The 19075-nt window shown below is 42.2% G+C and overlaps 1 protein-coding gene across 4 annotated transcripts; it reads left to right on the top strand.

The window, feature by feature from the left end:
- Window positions 1-1477: 1477 nt before the first annotated feature.
- On the top strand, window positions 1478-18520 carry etv5a (ETS variant transcription factor 5a). Of its 4 annotated transcripts, none has more exons than XM_085435534.1 (13): window positions 1478-1499; window positions 9371-9511; window positions 9686-9779; window positions 9859-9906; window positions 10214-10264; window positions 11784-11907; window positions 12000-12302; window positions 12408-12718; window positions 15150-15212; window positions 15559-15627; window positions 15843-16012; window positions 16099-16206; window positions 16549-18520. In XM_085435534.1, exons 2-13 carry the CDS (start codon window positions 9464-9466, stop codon window positions 16777-16779), a joined length of 1620 nt encoding a protein of 539 aa, XP_085291660.1. In that variant the 5' UTR covers window positions 1478-1499; window positions 9371-9463; the 3' UTR covers window positions 16780-18520. The 4 variants fall into 4 exon arrangements, with proteins under 4 accessions (XP_085291660.1, XP_085291661.1, XP_085291659.1 ...); XM_085435535.1 differs by lacking the exon at window positions 1478-1499 and adding an exon at window positions 6702-6722; XM_085435533.1 differs by lacking the exon at window positions 1478-1499 and adding an exon at window positions 7623-7825.
- The last annotated feature ends 555 nt before the right edge of the window (window positions 18521-19075 follow it).

Genomic DNA, 19075 nt, shown 5'->3' with positions numbered 1-19075 from the left:
TTGTCCCTCAGTGAGAGAGCATCCTGCGCCCAGAGGCACTACTTTCCCATTTTAACTCTTTTTGAAATGTGCATTTTGACAGACATTTGCAAGCCAGGGCAGACTGATAAGACTCTCATTTATAAGGCTCTCAGCCACTTGTGTTTCAACACTATGGTTGTTATTGTACCTCCAAATGGAATAAAGGTCAGGTTCACAAACAGAATAAAGACAACAATGGGAAAGAACTCTAAGGTGTATGTATGGTTTGTTTATCATGAAGAGGTTCAATGATCAAGGTAGTGGTTTTGAAGGTTTTTCACAGTTTTGATCTGATTACTCAGAAAAAGTAATGTATTATACATTACGTGTTACTTTTCTTAAAAGTAATGCAATACATTACTTAATTATTTGCCTGATAAAGTAATCCATTATACTACTCATTACAATACTTTACAATACTTACAGTCCCACACAGCTACACAAATTTATATATTAATGCAGACACACACAATGGGTTTTTTTTCTCTTTGGCGTTTATGTATACAAAGCAAACAACACAAATTAAAGATGAAATCCAGCTCAAAGACAGCGATTCTACTGTAGAAACACGAGGTGTAGAAACAGAGGCTGCAGGCCTGACTGCCTTTGTTGTTCAAGTATAGGCTCTGGCTGCTGGGCTGCTGTTGGCATTTCACTGAGCTTTAACATCACATCTGGTGGCTAGCTCTGTACTAGCATGCTGTCTGTGCAGATCAGGGGCGATTTTAGCCCATTTTTGGGGGTGCCTCAGCACCCCCAAAATGAATCAAAGCACCCCCAAAGATTTCTTACTTTTTTTTTGACAATATTTCCTGTTTGTGTGACACACTACTAAAAATATAAAAAGCATACAGTACTGTACTTGTTTGAGACGTAACATTTTAACAACAAAAGTATAGATAACCCCCCCTCCCAAAATGGTTTGTTCCAGCTCGCCTCTCCCCTGCTCTCGCTCTAGTGCTCTTGCTGCCAGAGCGATGGTGGCTGAGAGCAACGAAGCGGAGGTGTAAGTGCCTGGCTTAAAACAGGACATATTAGCTGCATTTAACCTTCAGTTACTCTTTATATAATTAGGTAGGAGTCAGGCCAAGTTTCTTTTTAGCTGAAAAGCATTACACCCAGGTAACATGCAGTGTTGAAAACGTGTTTTTCAACACTTTTTGAAATTTTTTCAAAAAAAGGAGCCACATTCAGGTAAAAGTGTAAAATCAAATGATCCGTCAATCAAGAATAATGTTGGATCAGTGTTTCAATGTTTATATCTTGTATTAGATGTTCATGTGATTTGGTTATTTGCCTTTTGGTTGAAAGTAGACTGAGAGGGGACTTTTTGTTAGTGATCTTAATAGAATTTTTTTCATATTAATGTAATTTTTCATCTAATTGAATACAATCTATTTGTGTATGATTGTCAGTCCGAAGAGGGAGAGAGGAAAGAGGGGAACATGAGGAGAAAGGGCAAGGTCAGGAAGAACCAGGTAAGAAAACAGACAGGGAACAGTGACAGGCACAACACAAACTGTTAAACTGACAAAGAGAAAAAAACTCATATAATCTGGAAGCTGTGTTCTCCCTATATTAAAGCTGCTATACAGAATCTGCAAAACAAACTGGTTTGAAACATTTTTGACCCTCTTTAACAACATTCCAACATAACATTATCATTGGGGAGATTACAATTAATGATATATTTTTATGTGGTTCAGCCACAACTCTACTAAAACCTCAGTCAGTAATAGGTAGGCCAACTTTTGGACCGTCCAGTTGTCTGTATGACTGGTGCAGTACATACATCACATTTGCACACTATCAGAAAGTGCCAAACGTGCCCTGGTGGAGTGAGGAGCTGTAAAGAGAAGCAGATGCTCTGTTTATATTCTAAAAGTGTTTTAAGCTTGTTTCAAAGATTCTGTACAGCAGCTTTAAATGTTTTCCAAAAGCACACACACACTTATCAGTGTTTCTCAAACTTTTTACAGTGTGGACCACCTGATAAAAATGTCAAGCTCTCTTAAGTACCACTATGAATGCATGAAAGTCATAAATCTTACAACACAAAATTATTATTATTATTATTAAATTAGTAAAATTAGTATCTGCAATAAAGATTTTTTTCATACATGGTTTACATTCTACCACAGGCAAAGTTGCCTCCATTTATATAGTTTTTATTAATATTTTGTAATAATTTATTTGTAATAATTTCGCCTTTCTCACCCGACGGCACGGACACGGTCGGGGCTGAAAGCCGACAGCTCGCTGATTCTGATGTTTCGGCAGGTCCACGCTTTGTGTTTACGCCCTTTTTACGCTGATTCTAGAGCTGTTAGTTTGATCTCTCCAAACAATACTGACCGAACCAGCAGCAAAAGAAGATCCAAACTATGCTTCACATAAACACCGTCATGAATTCCCTCTGACTTTTACTGTTTTGCTTCCACCGTGATAAAATCACACTTCATGCACAGCTCTCTCTCTCTCTCTCTCTCTGTACTTCAAGAACAGTTTCCCGTCTAAAAATCTGTTTTCTGCATTATTCGCTTGCTTGTTACGCACAAGTCTATGGTTGTTTACTGCGCTGTCGGCCGCTGTTTTTTTTTTCCTTTTTCTTACTTCTGAAAAGAAAACCTAATTTCTGCTGTTCAACAGGCTTCTGAACAAATTTCAACTTTTTTAAATTATGCAAAATGCAAAACGCTCAGCTGTGTCTCTAATAAAACAGCTGTAACGTCAGAGGTAATGTTCATATGTTGATTAATGGTTTTCTTTCGTTTTTGATGTACTGCAGAATATTTTTATAAAATCCCAGGAAAACCACCTTCATGTTTTTCTGTGTTTTATCTTCAGCTATTTTGACACAAAGGCATCTGCTGTGATGCTCACACCTTTGATAAAGTCTTGCGAGTATCAGCTTCCTTTTTATAGATACAAAAATATGTTAATGTACTGATCTGAATTATAATATTTCTGACTGTCTGAGGCAAAATTTCCCAGATTCAAATTGAATTGAATCGAAACGAATCGTGGATCAAATCGATTCGGGACCTTGTGAATCGGAATCAAATCGATTCTAGGAATCAGTGACGATACCCAGCCCTAGTTGTTTCTATCCTAGACACAGTTTGCACCTTACCATTGTGCTCTTGTCTTTTTGTGCAATAGATCAGATATGTTTACTGATGACCCAGTAAATACTTTTCTGATGAGACTGTATTTCATTAGAACATGATGATCCTTTTGTACTCCCACATAATTCAAAGGGCAATACAGCAAACTATACCTTTTTTATTTATTTATTTTTATTTATTTTTTTGCTTACAAGTAATCAGGACTGGGGGGACTGGCCTCCCAGTCCCCGGCCAAGAACAATGCCCAACAGCAAACTAAGCTTTAAGCCACTCCTACCCAGTGTTGGTCAAGTTACTTGAAAAAAGTAATCAGTAACTAATTACTGATTACTTCCCCAAAAAAGCAATCCCGTTACTTTACTGATTACTTATTTTCAAAAGTAATTAATTACTTAGTTACTTAGTTACTTTTTAAAAACACGATTTACAACCTGAAGAGGTGATAAAGTGATAGATCTTTCAGCCCAATTCTACTTTTTCTGCATAATCCATCATACAAAATGTAATCAAATGGAAAAGTCTCTTTTTTTTAACTTGTTTTATCAGTTTTAATCTTTTAACTTTATGCATCAAGCAAAAATTTAATTATATGCAACATTCTCTGAGTTGAATAAATTAGTTTAACATTTAAACCTATTTTCTGCACATTCCAGCACATAAAATAAAATATTTTTTGTGTTTACACTCAGTCTTGCAAATAGATGCAAGTAAAACACAGCAGAAAATAAATAAAGTCAAAGACTCAGCGGTCCTGTTGCTCTATTTTCGCCTGTAAAGCAGGACTGGGGTAGGCGGAGGTTTACCCTGGTGCAGGTGTGCCGCGGTCAGTTGAAGAATCCGCGAGTTTCTCTGTGAGTTTCCCATTACGTCGTTGCGCACTCGGTGCTTGCTTGGAAGTTTAGGGGTTTTTTTTCGCTGTAAAAAGTTTTCTTCCCACGCACAACGGACGCTAATGTTTTTGTCACTTTTTATGGAATCAAACTCAAAATAAGGTCAAAATAACGCTTTAAACGCTGCACGCTCATACTCTCTCCCACAATCAGTAATGCATTACAAGTAACGCGTTACTGCCCATCTCCGCTCCTACCTGACTAGCTACTGAACATTTTTCTTGGTTTCTCAGCGAGGTCATGTCTTGCTTTTCACATCCGGTGTCAAAACACCAAGATTTTCTTGACTATACTATGTGATATGTCACACTAACTCTGTCTCTCTCTTATATACAGTCTATTAGCTTGGGTACACTTTTATTTTCTTTAGATCTTGCTCTGGTCTGATTGTATTGTATTTAATCTCATTTTGGCTTCATAGCTGTGAAGCTCTTACTGAGTAAATGTGGAGATGTTTTTAGCTGAAAATCTAAATAAAAATAACCAACAAAATGGACAAAATTCATTTAAGTACTAAAGACAAACTAATTCTGGTAAGTCAAATTCAGAGACAACAGAACAAACAAATGCTGGATGAATGATGATGAATGATCAGAGGTTGCGGGGACACTGTTCCTCGACAGTCTTCACCTGGTGTGGTGAGGATCAGGATTAGCACCCAGGCAGAGCCACTGACCTGGCTGCTATGCCAGTGTACCACTAACATACAGTTACTGGTACAGTGATGGGAAACAGAAAGCAGGGATGCTGAATCTTGCCCCATTTTCATGACACCCACTGCCACACTGGCAGTCACCCAGAGAGAGACGTATGTACACAAGCAGTGTGTCACCCTTTTACATATGGCACATTTATTTAAGGAAAGAGTAAGAACAGCAACACAATGTGCTTGCTCTCCACACGCCTCCAAGTGACCACCCACCACATCCTCACCAGCAAAGAGGTGCACCATACAGCGGACCTGCAGGCTACTGCCTTTGAAATATGTCCTCTGCTATTTAATGCTTCGCACACATGTACAATTAAGTCTGGCAGTGGATATTTTTAAACCCTCTCACCTCCACATTATTCAGCGTGACATTTCCAAAATGAACCCATGTGATGAAAGACAACCTTTTTGCCTTTGGCTTGGGACTTCTGGACTGGCCAGTGAAGATAGGGCCCTGTCGACTACATGTGTTTGTCTTGTTACTATTATTGCTTATGCAGCAGCTTCTTAATCTCTCTTTCATGGCTCCAGGGATTTGCTGGGGATTATAGTTTTCATACCAGCTGCTGAAATTTGTTTTAACACTGAGTGACGTTCACGTTGGGATAGTTTATTTGAGGGATTCCTAATTTGGTGAAGGAAATGATGGTGTCAATGGTGATTTATTTACAACCTCTGGGTTTAAATAACCAGTCCTTCATACAGATATTTCAAAATCATTTATGAGGCTATATTTATTAAAAGCTTTAAAGACCTCTCATAAGAAGGTGCAGTTTGAAAAGCCTAAATAAAAATTGTCTTAGGGAATAATCCTGATGTGCAGTGTTGGGAAGGTTACTTTTAAAATGTATTCCATTACAGATTACAGAATACATGCCCCAAAATGTATTCTGTAACGTATTCCGTTACCTTACTCAATGAGAGTAACGTATTCTGAATACTTTGGATTACTTAATATATTATCATGCTGTTTACAACTACGTGAATGTACTATTGCTGTGATTTATTTCTGTTACTGAAGGTCCGCGGCTCCGAACCCTAGTAAAGGGACCTCTGGCTAATACGGCGGGTTCTGTGTCGGGCTCGTAGCCGAAAAATAGCTTTACTTTGTTGTCTGGGTCAACTTTGCTTGCCTATGATGCTACATTCTTTAGAGCTATACCTGTAGCATTCTGCCTATTAGCTTAGCACAACAACAACAAAAAGGCGCTCTCTCACCCAGGAAACACGCAGACAGAGAGCGTCACCCTGTAACCATGGCAACCGTAACGCTGCCGCCTGGAACAACAGAACGTAGCTGTCAAACAAAACCCAAACAGTCCTGACCCGCGACAATATGAAACAGGGAAGTACTGCCGTGTAATCCATTTATTTCAACAAAGTAACTGTATTCTAAATACCACCTTTTTAAACGGTAACTGTAACGGAATACAGTTACTCATATTTTGTATTTTAAATACGTAACGGCGGTACATGTATTCCGTTACGCCCCAACACTGCTGATGTGTCAAAAAAGTCGCCCCATTCTGCTTGTCCTTATTTTCAATTACATACTGTGATATTTTTGGATGTCATGGGAAAAGAAAATGGACAAAATTTCAAATGATAAGATTAGTGTGTGTTCAAGAAACATGCAAAGCTAGTCCAAAACCAAAAAACAAACGGTATTAGAAATTAGCATAGTTGGTTCTCTTTAAAGTCACTGCAATAAACATCATAGAGATTATTATTCTGTTATCAAACTGTAGGACAGAGCGACTTTCAAGGAAATGCCTCACGAGAAAGAAAACCAAAGGACAACAAATGGTTAAAAATGTGAAAAAAATGAACTTATATGTAATAATACATAATTACATTATTATGTATTAATTAAAATTATTAGTAATTAGTAATTATAAATGATAATAGCAAAGACTTTTCTTTTTCCTTTTAGGACAGAAACGGAAATGACGGGGAACAGAGTGGTTGTGAGGGGTAAATGTTTGTATGTTGCTAATAGGATAAGATTTTTCAGAAAGAAAAGCTTCGTAACCAAAAAATACTTACAATGTAAAAAATAAATACACAATATTAATAACAAGAATCTACAAGATGCAACAGAGTTACAAACTAAATGCTTAGAAAGCATTTGTCTATATAGGCTGTGTGTTCATCAAAGCTTCTTGCACCAGTTACATTTTACACTAGCATGTTTTGCCTATTTCAGCAGCACTTAACTTCAGCGCTCTGACGGTGCTGCACATTTGCATTGCCAAATGGTTATTGAGATTGATATATAATATGTAAATAATGCTGCTGATCCTATTTTTTGTGAGATAATTCTGTAGGCTCACCAGACGCAAACTATACACACAGTGTCATGTGCACACAGCCATGGTGCAACAGTGTTGCAGCTTTTCATTTCATTTTTAAAATTTATTCGCTGCCATGAAACATTTTCTTATTCATTATCCATATTAATCCTCTGTCATTTGCGTCATTCTCCTGAAAAACTAATCTGTTACATTACTACGGTGTTAAATTTAACTTTAAATGCTCTGTGTCTCAAAAAGCACAGCTAATATCCAATTTGTTCTGACAGCATAATGATCTATCATTATATAGCACAGGAAAAGCTCACGCTGACGTCGCTCCGGCACCCTCTGTGTAGGTTTCGATTTTTTGTATATTTCCACTGCAGCTGGCCCTTTAACAAACACCTCTTGGCATTGATGGTTGAAAAAATGTGAATGAAATCCAGCCATTCATAAAAATAGGCCATCACTGCGCTGTGATTGGCCAAGCCGAGCTTCATGTATAAGTCATGGCTCCGGAGAAACCATTGGCTCTTTACTTAACGGACAGATTAATTCCACCAATCAGAGTGCGTCTCTTGCGTGCTGCTCGAGCCTAGGGGAGAATCGACCGGGCCATTAAAGAAAAAAAGCTCAGTCAAGTTTTGCGAGTCGAAGGGGACACATCAGTCTGTCTGTACGCAGGCGAATACAGGATTCTCGACACGCTGTTTCTTATTTCTGGATATTTTATCTTACTGTTTCGAAAAAGGGGACGTATATATATATATATAGACAAACAAGGTAGGCTACAATTTTTATTTTGGCAAAAAAAAACTTGCTTTTGCGAATCCCTCGTATGGGTACATGTTTTTCTAATGCTCTTTTTAGACTACGAACGAGCGCAACGCCATCTTAACCATTTTATATCTACTTATATCCGAGTGAAATAGAGTCGCTGTGCGTGTTGTTTTAACCCAGCATGTGTTGGATTTGACCCCTGGTTTATCTGCGTGGATGTTAGCTTTGGCTTATCAGCACGCTCAGGCGACTGTTTGTGATTTTTATGAATGGACTGGCCGCTTTTTTTCCACACGGATCGAGTTTCACACCATTGAGAAAAACAAGGGAGGGCTTGGTGGGTGGGGGAAGGGCGGGTAGGAGGCGGCAGCAGGGGGGTGTCGGGTGAGCGTAGCCCCCCAGTCCCCGGTCAAGGCTGAAGTGCAAAAAGTTTTCCAAAATATGTTTTCTTCTTTTAGGGAAAGGTCTGGAATGCGCCGAATGAGAGTTTAAGTTTTTTTTTTCAGTTCTGCTAAAGCTGCTTAAATTTGTCTGGTTTTGGCATGTTTATGTCGCACATCGTATTTCACGTTTCTGAGCACCAGCCTTGTGCCAAAACCGACTGCGGTATGCCGCTGTACTTAACGATGGTAATAAACGCTGTATGTATTAATTTCGACACAGCGCGCTTACTATAAAGACAAAGAAATATTCAAGTATACTGTCTGAATAAAAATATTTGAAACGCCTGCTTCGTGCGTACAACTAAATTCTCACTTCGTCTAACAAATCAGTGTGAATGCGGAGGCAAAATGGAGAAAACAAATGCGCCAACTTAGCTTAAAGTTGAACAAAAGTCCCACGTGACATGCTGTACAGTGAGTTCTAATGTTAAAGGTACTATTTGTGCTGGGCGCCTGTAATTATTGCCCAGCAGCTATCCTTTTATTCGTCATCCATTAACGGGAGATAAGAGGAGTGAGTCATGTCTGTGTGCCGAGGGAGAACAGAGGGCAGCGCTCCTGCCCAGTGTTATTGTTTAAAGGGAACTAGTGTCACTAACGGGATGATACTTGACGCAGGGGAGCGAGGAGCTCTGCTTCTGCCAATTGGAACACCACCATTGTCACCCAACAATAGCTCCAAGCTTCTGTAAGACACTAATCAGCTCTGTGACTGGCCCATTTTCCTATCTCATTCAGGAAGCTTTGAGATTTAAAGCATGCCACAGACATCTCTCCAAGTCTTTTACTCAAGATCTCCAAGCTGATTATAGTGGAAAGTAGTGCCCACAGATGGTCAATGAGTGTGGCTTATATAACCATGTTACATGTGTTCTTTAATGATTGTGTTTACATTGGGCCTCTGTGGTTCAAAGAGCTGTTTTGTAGTTCAGATAAAGGGCACAAGAATATAGTGCAAGTACACGTATACATTCCTGTGAGATGAAGTCAGAGCTCAGAAATGACAACAAGGTGTACCAGATTGTAAAATTTGACCGTAACAGTCAGTGCTTCTGAGAACAGGGCTATCCGAGCAGGTTTGTGACACATGCTGTTTGTTTTCCAGTGACCCAGAAAGTCGCTCGACGCTGTCGCTTTAAAGCGAATACCTCCCCCTCCCCTTAATTTTGTGAGCCCCCACCTAATCGACGCAGATAACATGGACGGATTCTATGACCAGCAAGTCCCATTTATGGTCCCACCCAGTGTAAGTGGACACACACAGCCTCATCACACTTTCAAACATTATCTCGACATCATGATTGGACCCCACCCCCGCCACACGCACCTGCCCTGATAGTAGATCATCTGCATTGTCCATCGCCTATCTTCTGGTGCTGCGTGACATTTCGCATTTCTTTGTCTCTGTCCTCTCCAACAGCACAAATCCCATTTGGAGGAAGCAGCTCACAGCAGGCCTCTAAACGATAGGAAAAGGAAATTTATTGACACGGAACTCGCCCAGGACACGGAAGGTAACAGCATTGGTGTCGATCAGCATTTCGAGATAGAAGCTACTGTACTTTATGATTAATATCTTTTTCTTTTTTTAAGAACTCTTCCAAGACCTCAGTCAGCTCCAGGAGATCTGGATCGCAGAAGGTTTGTTCTCCATTTGTTTTTGCTCAGAAACCCTCAATTCTTCTGGTAGAAGTTACATCAGTAGAGTCATGTGTTATGTGCCACTTTGTTTCCAAATAGTTAACAGGATGAAATTGGTAAAGTTATAACATCAAAGATTAACTGTTTCCGAGTTAACCTTCAGAGCAAAGTACGACTTGTGCAAACTGCTGACTCAGACCCTTTTTTCATGGGGCTTTTGTTTTCATGTTTTTTGGAGAGTAGGACACTTACTGTGTGATGTGTGTATTCTTCTAAAACATGCTACATTTTTCCTGTGCTTTTACAGCCCAGGTGCCTGATGACGAACAGTTTGTCCCAGATTTCCAGTCAGATAACTGTGAGTACCTGATATTTGTTGTTTATCTCTGAGTCCTACTGTTGTCGACAGTCTTGTATTCGTCCTGGCTCTAACTAGTGAGCCTGGGCAAACCTGTACACAGAGTCCTGCAGCGGTGGCACTTCAGGCTTAAAAACCCAACTGAAACTGCAATGTTTGCGTCTTAAAGATCTGTCTTATTCCTCCTACTGTCTTTTTTCCCCTCTTGCTGGTTCATGTCTCTGTCTTTTGTCAGAACGTCTTCACTAACATCGCTCTTTGTCTTCAAAAACACAGCTCTGGGAAAAAGCTGCTCTCTCCTCCCTCCCTCTCTCCCGCTCCTCCATTTTGAGTTTAATCAGCCGATTGGCATGGGGCATCACATGAGCCAAGCTCCTAATCTGATTTCACACTTTCCCGCACTCAGGCCCTGCTGCTGAAGTGGGCTAGATTCCAGTGGATAGAGCTGCCTGTTACAGTCCTGCTCTCCACAAATCATGTCTTTCAAACTGTCTTCATAGGTCATTTTAAAGCTGCAGAGGACTGAGGCAGTGTATATATGTCCAAGTGGAGTACCCCCTCCAGTTCTCCTATCTCTGAGTTTATGTTTTGGTCCAGCGTGTGGGAGGTGTAGACAGGGTGTGGTTAATGTCTCATTGTCAGGGCTGCCTTTCTCAGTTTTGGCCTCTGTGGTCCACCAGCCTGCAGAGGTGGAGAAAATGGAGGTCGATGCATTGATGAGTTTTCATAGAAGGCTCCATCCAGTGTTGTAAGCGCTGTAAAATGCCGCTGTGACGTAGTCTTTGACCTTGTGCTGTCAGTATGCCGTGTGTGTGTGTGAGAGAGAGAGGGGGGCACTTGTTGTTGTTGCCAGGCTGCAGCTTGTTCTCTCGCACAAGTTCAGCGAAACCAGCCTTTCCAAAGTCGGCAGGACATCACACGGTGAGCCGCTCCTTCGCTTGCTCAAGTTTCAGAGTGCACTCGGGGGAGCTCACGTGCCCATTGTTATCTCCACACAGGTCCATCAGCACGCCGAGTGATTTATTTGGCTTGTGCTCCCCTGTGCCTGGGGATCTAGTTTCTGCCTGGCTATTATGTGGCGCCCCGGAAACGGCGGCCGATCGGCAGAAAGCTGCAGCTAGTGTCTAATGGTTACAGCACAGGAGAATGAAAATCATTCACAGCCATTACATTACAGCTCCACTGATTCATCAGTATGGGTATTGACAGCTGTAATGGGAATCAGACGAGAGGTTTGATAGCTTTTGTGTGTACAGCGCAGTTAGTATCATGCTACCTAGTGATGGTGGATAGATGGTTGTTTTCAGTCAAACGTCATTAGGGCAGATGATAAATAGCTGCTAAGTGGCTCTGTCAGTCGGGGGAATACAGACATTGTCCATGCATCCATTTATCCCTCACTTCCAAATCTGGTTAAGAGAACTGCTGCACTTATGCTTATGGCTTCAATTAGGTCATATCTGGAGTTTATCTAATGCACTCAGTCGTGTTCCTTGTCTCTGTGTCTCCTCCTGTCTAGTGATGTTTCATGGCCCGCCACCAGCCAAGATCAAACGAGAGCTGACTCCTTCCAAAGAGCTTTCTCCTTGTCACCAGGACAGGAGTCCCATGCCCTACGGAGAGAAGTGCCTTTATAGCTACAGGTATGTTGTGTCATTACGTTCCACATCCCTCTCTAAATGAAGGATTTCTAGCCAGTTTTATGTTGACCTCCGTCCCTTCTCTTGATCCCCAGTGCCTGCGACAGGAAGCCCACTCCCGGGTTCAAGCCACTAACTCCCCCCTCCACACCAGTCTCTCCTTGTGGCCCCACCAGCACAGCAGTAACCCACCCACTGAGTGAACAGACCCCCCCTCTGCACTCCCATGTAGCTAACCCAACCCCAGGCGCTCGTCCAGTGCACATCCAGCAGTCTATAACAGCGAGCACAGCCCCTCCCAACGCGCAGGGCCTTCCAGTCAACAACCACAGCCCACCCTTTGCCGTGCCCTGTGCCCCTGTCAGCCAGGATGCCAACAGCTTCACACCTGAGCACAGGTGAGCCTCCACAGATGAACTTTGCTGTTGCATTCTGTGATTTTGATTTATTTATTTTTTGCTTTACTTATTACATCGTCTCTCTACTTCTTCTTCCGTGTGTAGATTCCAGAGGCAGATGTCAGAACCATGTTTACTTTTCCCCCCATCTGAGAGTCAAGGGCGCCCCCAGTTCTTGCCTCAGCCCCCCAGCAGCAGCTCCAACAGCCTGCCACGCGATGGCCGGCCGCCATACCACAGGCAGATGTCAGAGCCATTGGTGGCTGTGCCTCCCCAGGGTTTCAAGCAGGAGCTCGTTGACCCACGATACACAGAGCAGGGTGTCCCCGCCATGGGACCCCCGGGCCCTCCACGTCAGGCAGCTTTCCACCCCATGGCTATCAAACAGGAGCCTAGAGACTTCTGCTTCGATTCCGGTGAGTCAAAGGGCAGCACTTATAAAATATGTGAAGCGCTCATCACCTTTCCTTGTCGAGTTCTCTGGGTACCTTTCTCTGCGCATCATTTGCAAGCTGTGTGAAAGCAGTTGTTCAGGACTGCAAGTAGGGCCAACTGAGAGCGAGGAATGTGCCTGGCCATGTTTGTTCTGGGCATCAGCACATGCTTGTTAGTTTTAGTATGCAGCAGAGGTCTGGACACGGCTGCTCATTTTAAACACACAATTATCCTCAAAGCCAGAGTCGTGCCAGTAAAAGTGGCTCTTCTAGCTCAACATTAGCTTCCAAGGGAGGGAGAGAAATAAGTGGGTCACTCAGCCAGGTGCAGAGAACCTTGTCTTCACTGAGCCTACCTGGAAAGGATCTGGGCCAGTGCCCAAAACGGACAGCAAAGTTGGCTCTAAGGGCTTTGAAATTGTCAGCTTGAGGCCAAATGATGCTGCTCCTCTTTAAAAAAGTATCGCTATGAGTGAGGGCACAGAGGCTGCTTGCTCACATGGTTTAATTTAAACAAACCAGAGCGACCCCACGCCCACACAGCCAGCTGTTATCCCTGCTCTGTTGCATTAACATCCCTGTTTCCTGAAATTCAGCAACTCTTTATTTATTTTTTTTATCTTTACCCCGTCACTCACTTTGTATTCCTTTTCTGTGTGCGGGCACATCACTGGCTGGCTGGACTGTGATGTAATGACAAATCCTCTTAGGTTCTTATAGCCTTTAAATACCTACGTCACAGTCCCCTCATATCTCTAGATGGAGGGGACATGTTCATGTTGGGCATATCTACATATAATTTATTCTCTTCTGAGCGTTTGCAAACCATAGAAAGACTCCAGTCTTTTTGAGAGAGGAGACCAACTCTTTCAATTGCCTTCAACATGCTTTAGAGTCGCTTCTATGTCAAGGATAGATTTTCCTCAGATGAGCTGTGTTCCTCCACTAAACAACATACATAAATATGTAAGTGAATATAGTGTCAGATAGTATTTTGCTGGCTTTTGAGCTAAGCTAGCTAGCTGGTACATTGGTATTGAGCAGTTTGTCTCCTTTGGCACATAATGTTTATCCAGGAGAAAGCTAGTTTTATGTATTGAAGCTCATCAGGCCAAACAAGAATTTGATCACATGAATGTCGAGGGAAAGCAGTGGTCAGAAAGGCAAAAGGACATTCAGTGCATGGAGTTATTTTGTTTTTGGGATCAAAATTGAGCTTAGTGCTATTTTCTTCTGAGAAATGTTAGCCAACTCTGGCTTGCCTGTTTGCAAGTAGAAATTAGTGGCTTTCTACAATGGGATAAGTAACTTTTAATATGCCACATTTGGGACTCTCACACAGCAAACTACTGTCTTGAGTGGATAAATTCCGTTAATTAATCCAAACTCTTGAAGTCATCTGGAACCTTAGCTGGTCATGTCCAGATTATTATCAGCCAACTGATAATAATGGTACTAGCCATTGCATAAATCCCAAGATTTATGCAACTAGCTGGCTATAGTCACATTGCTTGTTAACTCATTCACTGCCATTGACGTCTATAGCCGTCAATGGCAGTGAATGAGTCAATGGGTTTAACTCATTCACTGCCAATGGCTGGCAGTGAATGAGTTAATGTTATAAACAGGAAAATCGCATTTGAGTAGAAATGCTAGTTGACTACGACAGGTACAGGTATCTGGTAGGGGCTGGTTCGTGTCCAGGTCACTTATATTAATACTTGCATGTGCCCGAGTCTCACGGGTGGACGGTGTCATGCATCACTTTTGACTGATGCTAGCTTTCACACGTTGCAAGCACACCTTCAGTTTACTTAAAGATTATGTATGTTATTAATAACAGCAGCTGCAGAGCTCCTTTAAGAAACACTTGTTTAAGATTGATGTCTGGTTTTCTTATCAGCAGACAGGAGACAGAGCAATGGAGGTTGTGGTGTGGATGGTTAGTACACTCTGCAGAGATGCTGAAAACGGAAGGCAGGCTTTGACCCCTCAGGGGGAGGAACTGGCGTAACTTGATTGTCATTGAGATTTAATACAGCCACCATGGTGCTAATCCTATTTAAAGGCTTGGAGGACATGCAGGGGATGTTGAGTGCGGTGCAGTGTGCTCTGATCTGGGCTTTAGCCCACTCAAATGTGTAAGCAGACTATGCATTTTTCTGCACAGCTGTTGGACCTCTAGATGAACATAGGCCATGTGTGAAGTGGAGCGAAAATACAGTAATACATTAATTTAGCCTGGACAGAATTAATGTAACCACAACTCTGCTGAAGTACAGCATCAAAGCCGTGTGTCTTTGTGCACAGTGGCCTGAATATATCCATCAGTTGTTAGGTGGATTTTGATGTTTGATGTGAGAACGAGGGTGCTTCTGGTCTAAATTTAGTCTTGTATTTTCTTTGTCTACAGAAGTGCCTAACTGTCAGTCATCGTTCGGGAGAGCTGGAAGCTTCTACCAAAATAACCATGACAGTAAGTTCAGCTTCTTCTCTGCTTTTGAATCGTTTCACATGTGAAGTTTCTCCTGTGACCCTCACCCTCACGACTTACTGAGCCACTGAAAGCGCAGCATGAGGTGGAAAGAGCGGTCAGCAGCATTCATGGGGAAGTGAATCTATCAGTCAATCCAGATGCACATGCACAGTACATTTCTAATATCACCAAGGCCTTAGTGCGCTACATCCATACAAGCAGCTCAGTTCTGTTGCTTTGCATTAAGCTTGGATGTCTGGACTGACCATGGTCACTGGCCTTCATATCAGATCAAAAATATACTCACTCTCATCTGCTGGATTTCTTCTTTTCTCTTCTGTTCCAGGCTTCTCCTTTGACAGAGATGCTCAGCTGTACTTTGATGATACATGCGTGGTTCCTGAAAGATTAGAAGGTAAGGAGAAAAACAAAAGCAGTATTATACGCCCTTAAAGCAGTGGGAATTTTCTACACGCTGCCTAATAAACAAGCGCGCTTCACCATCTGGCAGGAATGTCTCACCACACTGTGGCTGTGCTGGAGAACATTACTGATTGAGCCTTTCTCTTTTTTTCCCTCCTGCTTGGTTCCCCTTCGGCCTCTTTCAATTCCATCCTCTCCTGCTCACAGGTAAAGTAAAACAGGAGCCTTCAGTCTATCGTGATGGGCCTCCTTATCAGCGCCGCGGCTCCCTGCAGCTCTGGCAGTTCCTGGTCACCTTACTGGACGACCCAGCCAACGGCCACTTCATAGCCTGGACTGGTCGTGGGATGGAATTCAAGCTCATTGAGCCCGAGGAGGTCAGTCCTCGCCTTTGTGCAGCATTACTAACATCCTTTGTGACGTTTGTAATCTACAGTCTTTATTTGTCTCTTGTCGTCTGTAGGTGGCTCGTCGCTGGGGCATCCAAAAGAACAGACCTGCCATGAACTACGACAAGCTGAGCCGCTCACTGCGTTATTACTATGAGAAGGGCATCATGCAGAAGGTAAAGGCACGTTCAGTTTTTTTTTTCTTCCCTCAGCAGCTGCGTGCTAAATGAGGCTAATATAGTGACGTTGATATTTAAATACAACCATGAGCCATCCTCTGATCTTAACCACTGGTAAATAGGCTCTCGTGTGTGTTTGTTTGATGTTGTCTGACTCAGTTTGAATTAGTGCATTAAAATGAACAGAAATCATTTATATTTTAATTTGAAAAACACAGAATAATGCTGAATTAGTTTTTTAAATCAGGTTACTCAGTAGCGCAGAGGTTTTGTACAAATAAAATGACACGTTTGTAGATCTAAAGCTCTTTATTTGATCTCAGTGTGTTTTGTCTCGTTGCTCAGGTGGCTGGTGAGCGGTACGTGTACAAGTTTGTGTGTGACCCCGAGGCTCTGTTTTCCATGGCCTTCCCCGACAAACAGAGGCCCAGTCTTAAGGCTGACCCAGACAGCCTGCCGGGGCTCGACGATGACACCGTGCCCCTCACTCACTATGACGAAACTGCTCCCTACCTGCTGGACGGCGGGGAGCAGTGTGTGGCAGGCCTGCCCTTTCCAGATGGTTACGGCTACTAAATGAGCAGTGGGGGTTCCCCAACTCACAAACACACATGTACATGCAAACACTCCCAATAAGTCTGTCGGCGCCCAGTCTTTAGAATCCAGAGCTGGAGCTGCAGAGCTACTTGGATCAACATCCTGGCACTCTGCTCCTTCTTGGTTCCCTCTCCTGCTCGCTGGAAAATAGAACTCTGTTGGCTCCTCAGCTGAGAATGAAGGGAGAGGGCGGGAGGGGGCCTGCGAGGCTCCCCTACTTGCACCATCAGAGAACAAGAGAAGAGAGGGTTGTAAAACCAGTGATGGTGAACTGGACTAGGTTACTCAGCAAGATAGGCTGCTGTTGCTGTGGAGACCAAATGAATTGTGGCCACAGGCAGCCAACTTTAGGTGGACTGATAGATCTCCCACCCCTCCTTTTGTAAGAGATTGGAGAAAAAAAATTGTTACACTTTTGATTTTGTGACAATCTGCTCTTCTTAAAACAATCAGTATAAACATGACGAATCTAATGAGATATTCTAAACTTCTTAATAGTTGCCTTTATGGTCCCCAAGTTATTCATGTCACCACATTTGAACCATGAGATCCGTGAAAGGGCTTTAAATGCATTAAAACTGATTGACAAAACACACAGCATATGTTGAAAACATTTCTGTAGATAGGACAACCTTGTTTGTTTTTGTTTTTGTGCCAGCTGTTTTATGATTCTGTTAAGACTTCAGAGACCCAGAACTCTCAGGTCCTTTCTGAGGCGTTGCTGTATTTCAGGCTAGTCAGTTGGTTGGGCTGCTCTCTCGTGTAAATGTTCTTTAACTGTTCTGCCCGTGTAAGAGATTGTATCCGCTTCCCTTTAAAGACTGCACCCCACAGTAAGAGCCTACGGTCTATACAGTACACTCCTCATGTCCGTTCATCACTGCTGGGTCTGTATTGCTCAAACTTTAGCATAGAACTCCCATCTCCTTTTTTTCTGTTCTTTTTTTAAGCCTAAGAAGTTGTATGATAAATGGTCACATTGCTCATTGTTTTTTGTATTTCTGTCTGGGTGCTTAATGTTTCCTTGGCAGTGTACTAGTTCCTCTGATGCACCAGTATGGCAGGAGCATCAGGATGCTGCATGCAAAAAAAAAAAAAAAAAAGAAAGAAAAGAGGTGAAACTTGGACATTTGACACCTCTGCCAATCACAAGCTGTCAGCAGGAGACCTCTGTTTCTCTTTGCATGGTGTAATCTGTTCAAGACTGTGTCCACTAACATATTGCTTTACTGTCATTGGACAAAGAAGCTATTTGTGATATTCTCTGCAGTTTTTTGTGTTTATCTGTTTCTGAATGGGGGCAAAGACAAACTTATATAAAGTATATATTTTTGCTATAAGGCTGCGTTTGTTTTGATTTTAATGTATAAGCTGTATAGTTTTGGCTCTAATAGAAATGTACCTTTTTTTTACAAAAACAAAACAAAAAAATCTTTTCTTGTGATGCAACTACTGCAGACTACAACTACTCTTTTTTTTTTTTTTGTGTTGGGTTGGAGAAAGGCTGAGATATTATCTTGCCTGTAAAATGTATGCGTATAAAGGCCAGAGTACCAGCAAAGGCCAAAGTGAACACGTGTTCTATCACGTAATGCAACTCAGGCACAGGGTTTGTCTGCACTTGTACAGGCTTCAGCTTCCCCCCCTCACGATGTGTTTCTTACACTGCTGGCTTTCTGATAATCTGTACTGGGTACAATAAACAGTCCTTAATGCTTCACTGCCTGCACTTGTGGTGTGTTTCTTCTTTTTTCCCTTCTCCTTCCATCCACCCACTCCTACTCCTACTTGCAATGAGCCAGTCAGCTGACTGGCTGTGGTGGTCTGGCAGTCACTGCTTGACCTGGCTGATGTGTGAGTCACATGCCTCTCCTGACTCTTTCTGCTGCATTTCTTGGTAAATGATTACTTGCTTAATCCAAATGTGCTTTGAGCAATGAAAAAAGGAGACAAAGATATACATGCATTTTTTTTTTTTTCAATGCTATATTTCAGGTTAAGGCTTTTGAGCATTTTTGGTAATCTGTTAGTCAATTTGTTAAATATTTAGTCCATTGAGACCTGTGTACAAAAAACATACAGTACAACTTGAGAATTCAGACAAGTCTGCATGAAGTTTATTTAATCTGCAGTTTAACCTGTGTCCGCATCGCTAGTTTAAACAATTGTCCTGTTTGTGCTAATAAAAATGTATAGGTTCTCATTCGGCACTTAAGTTGAGAATCACCAGTTAACCTAACATCCATGACTCGGGACTGTGGGAGGGAATCAATTG

This window comes from Copadichromis virginalis, linkage group LG16, assembly GCF_057382275.1.
Source record: "Copadichromis virginalis isolate Kocher_CV1m ecotype Utaka linkage group LG16, C_Virginalis_male_GT1.1, whole genome shotgun sequence".
NCBI classification, from domain to species: Eukaryota; Metazoa; Chordata; class Actinopteri; order Cichliformes; family Cichlidae; genus Copadichromis; species Copadichromis virginalis.
This window is presented reverse-complemented; position numbering and strand designations above follow the sequence as displayed.

Bases quoted from the DNA above. Each gene is read 5' to 3' on its own strand.
- etv5a (XM_085435534.1), top strand. From the start codon at position 9,464: ATGGACGGATTCTATGACCAGCAAGTCCCATTTATGGTCCCACCCAGT. The intron at 9,780-9,858 runs GTAACAGCATTG...TCTTTTTTTAAG, and splicing joins ACTCGCCCAGGACACGGAAG to AACTCTTCCAAGACCTCAGT. The intron at 16,207-16,548 runs GCACGTTCAGTT...CTCGTTGCTCAG, and splicing joins GCATCATGCAGAAGGTAAAG to GTGGCTGGTGAGCGGTACGT.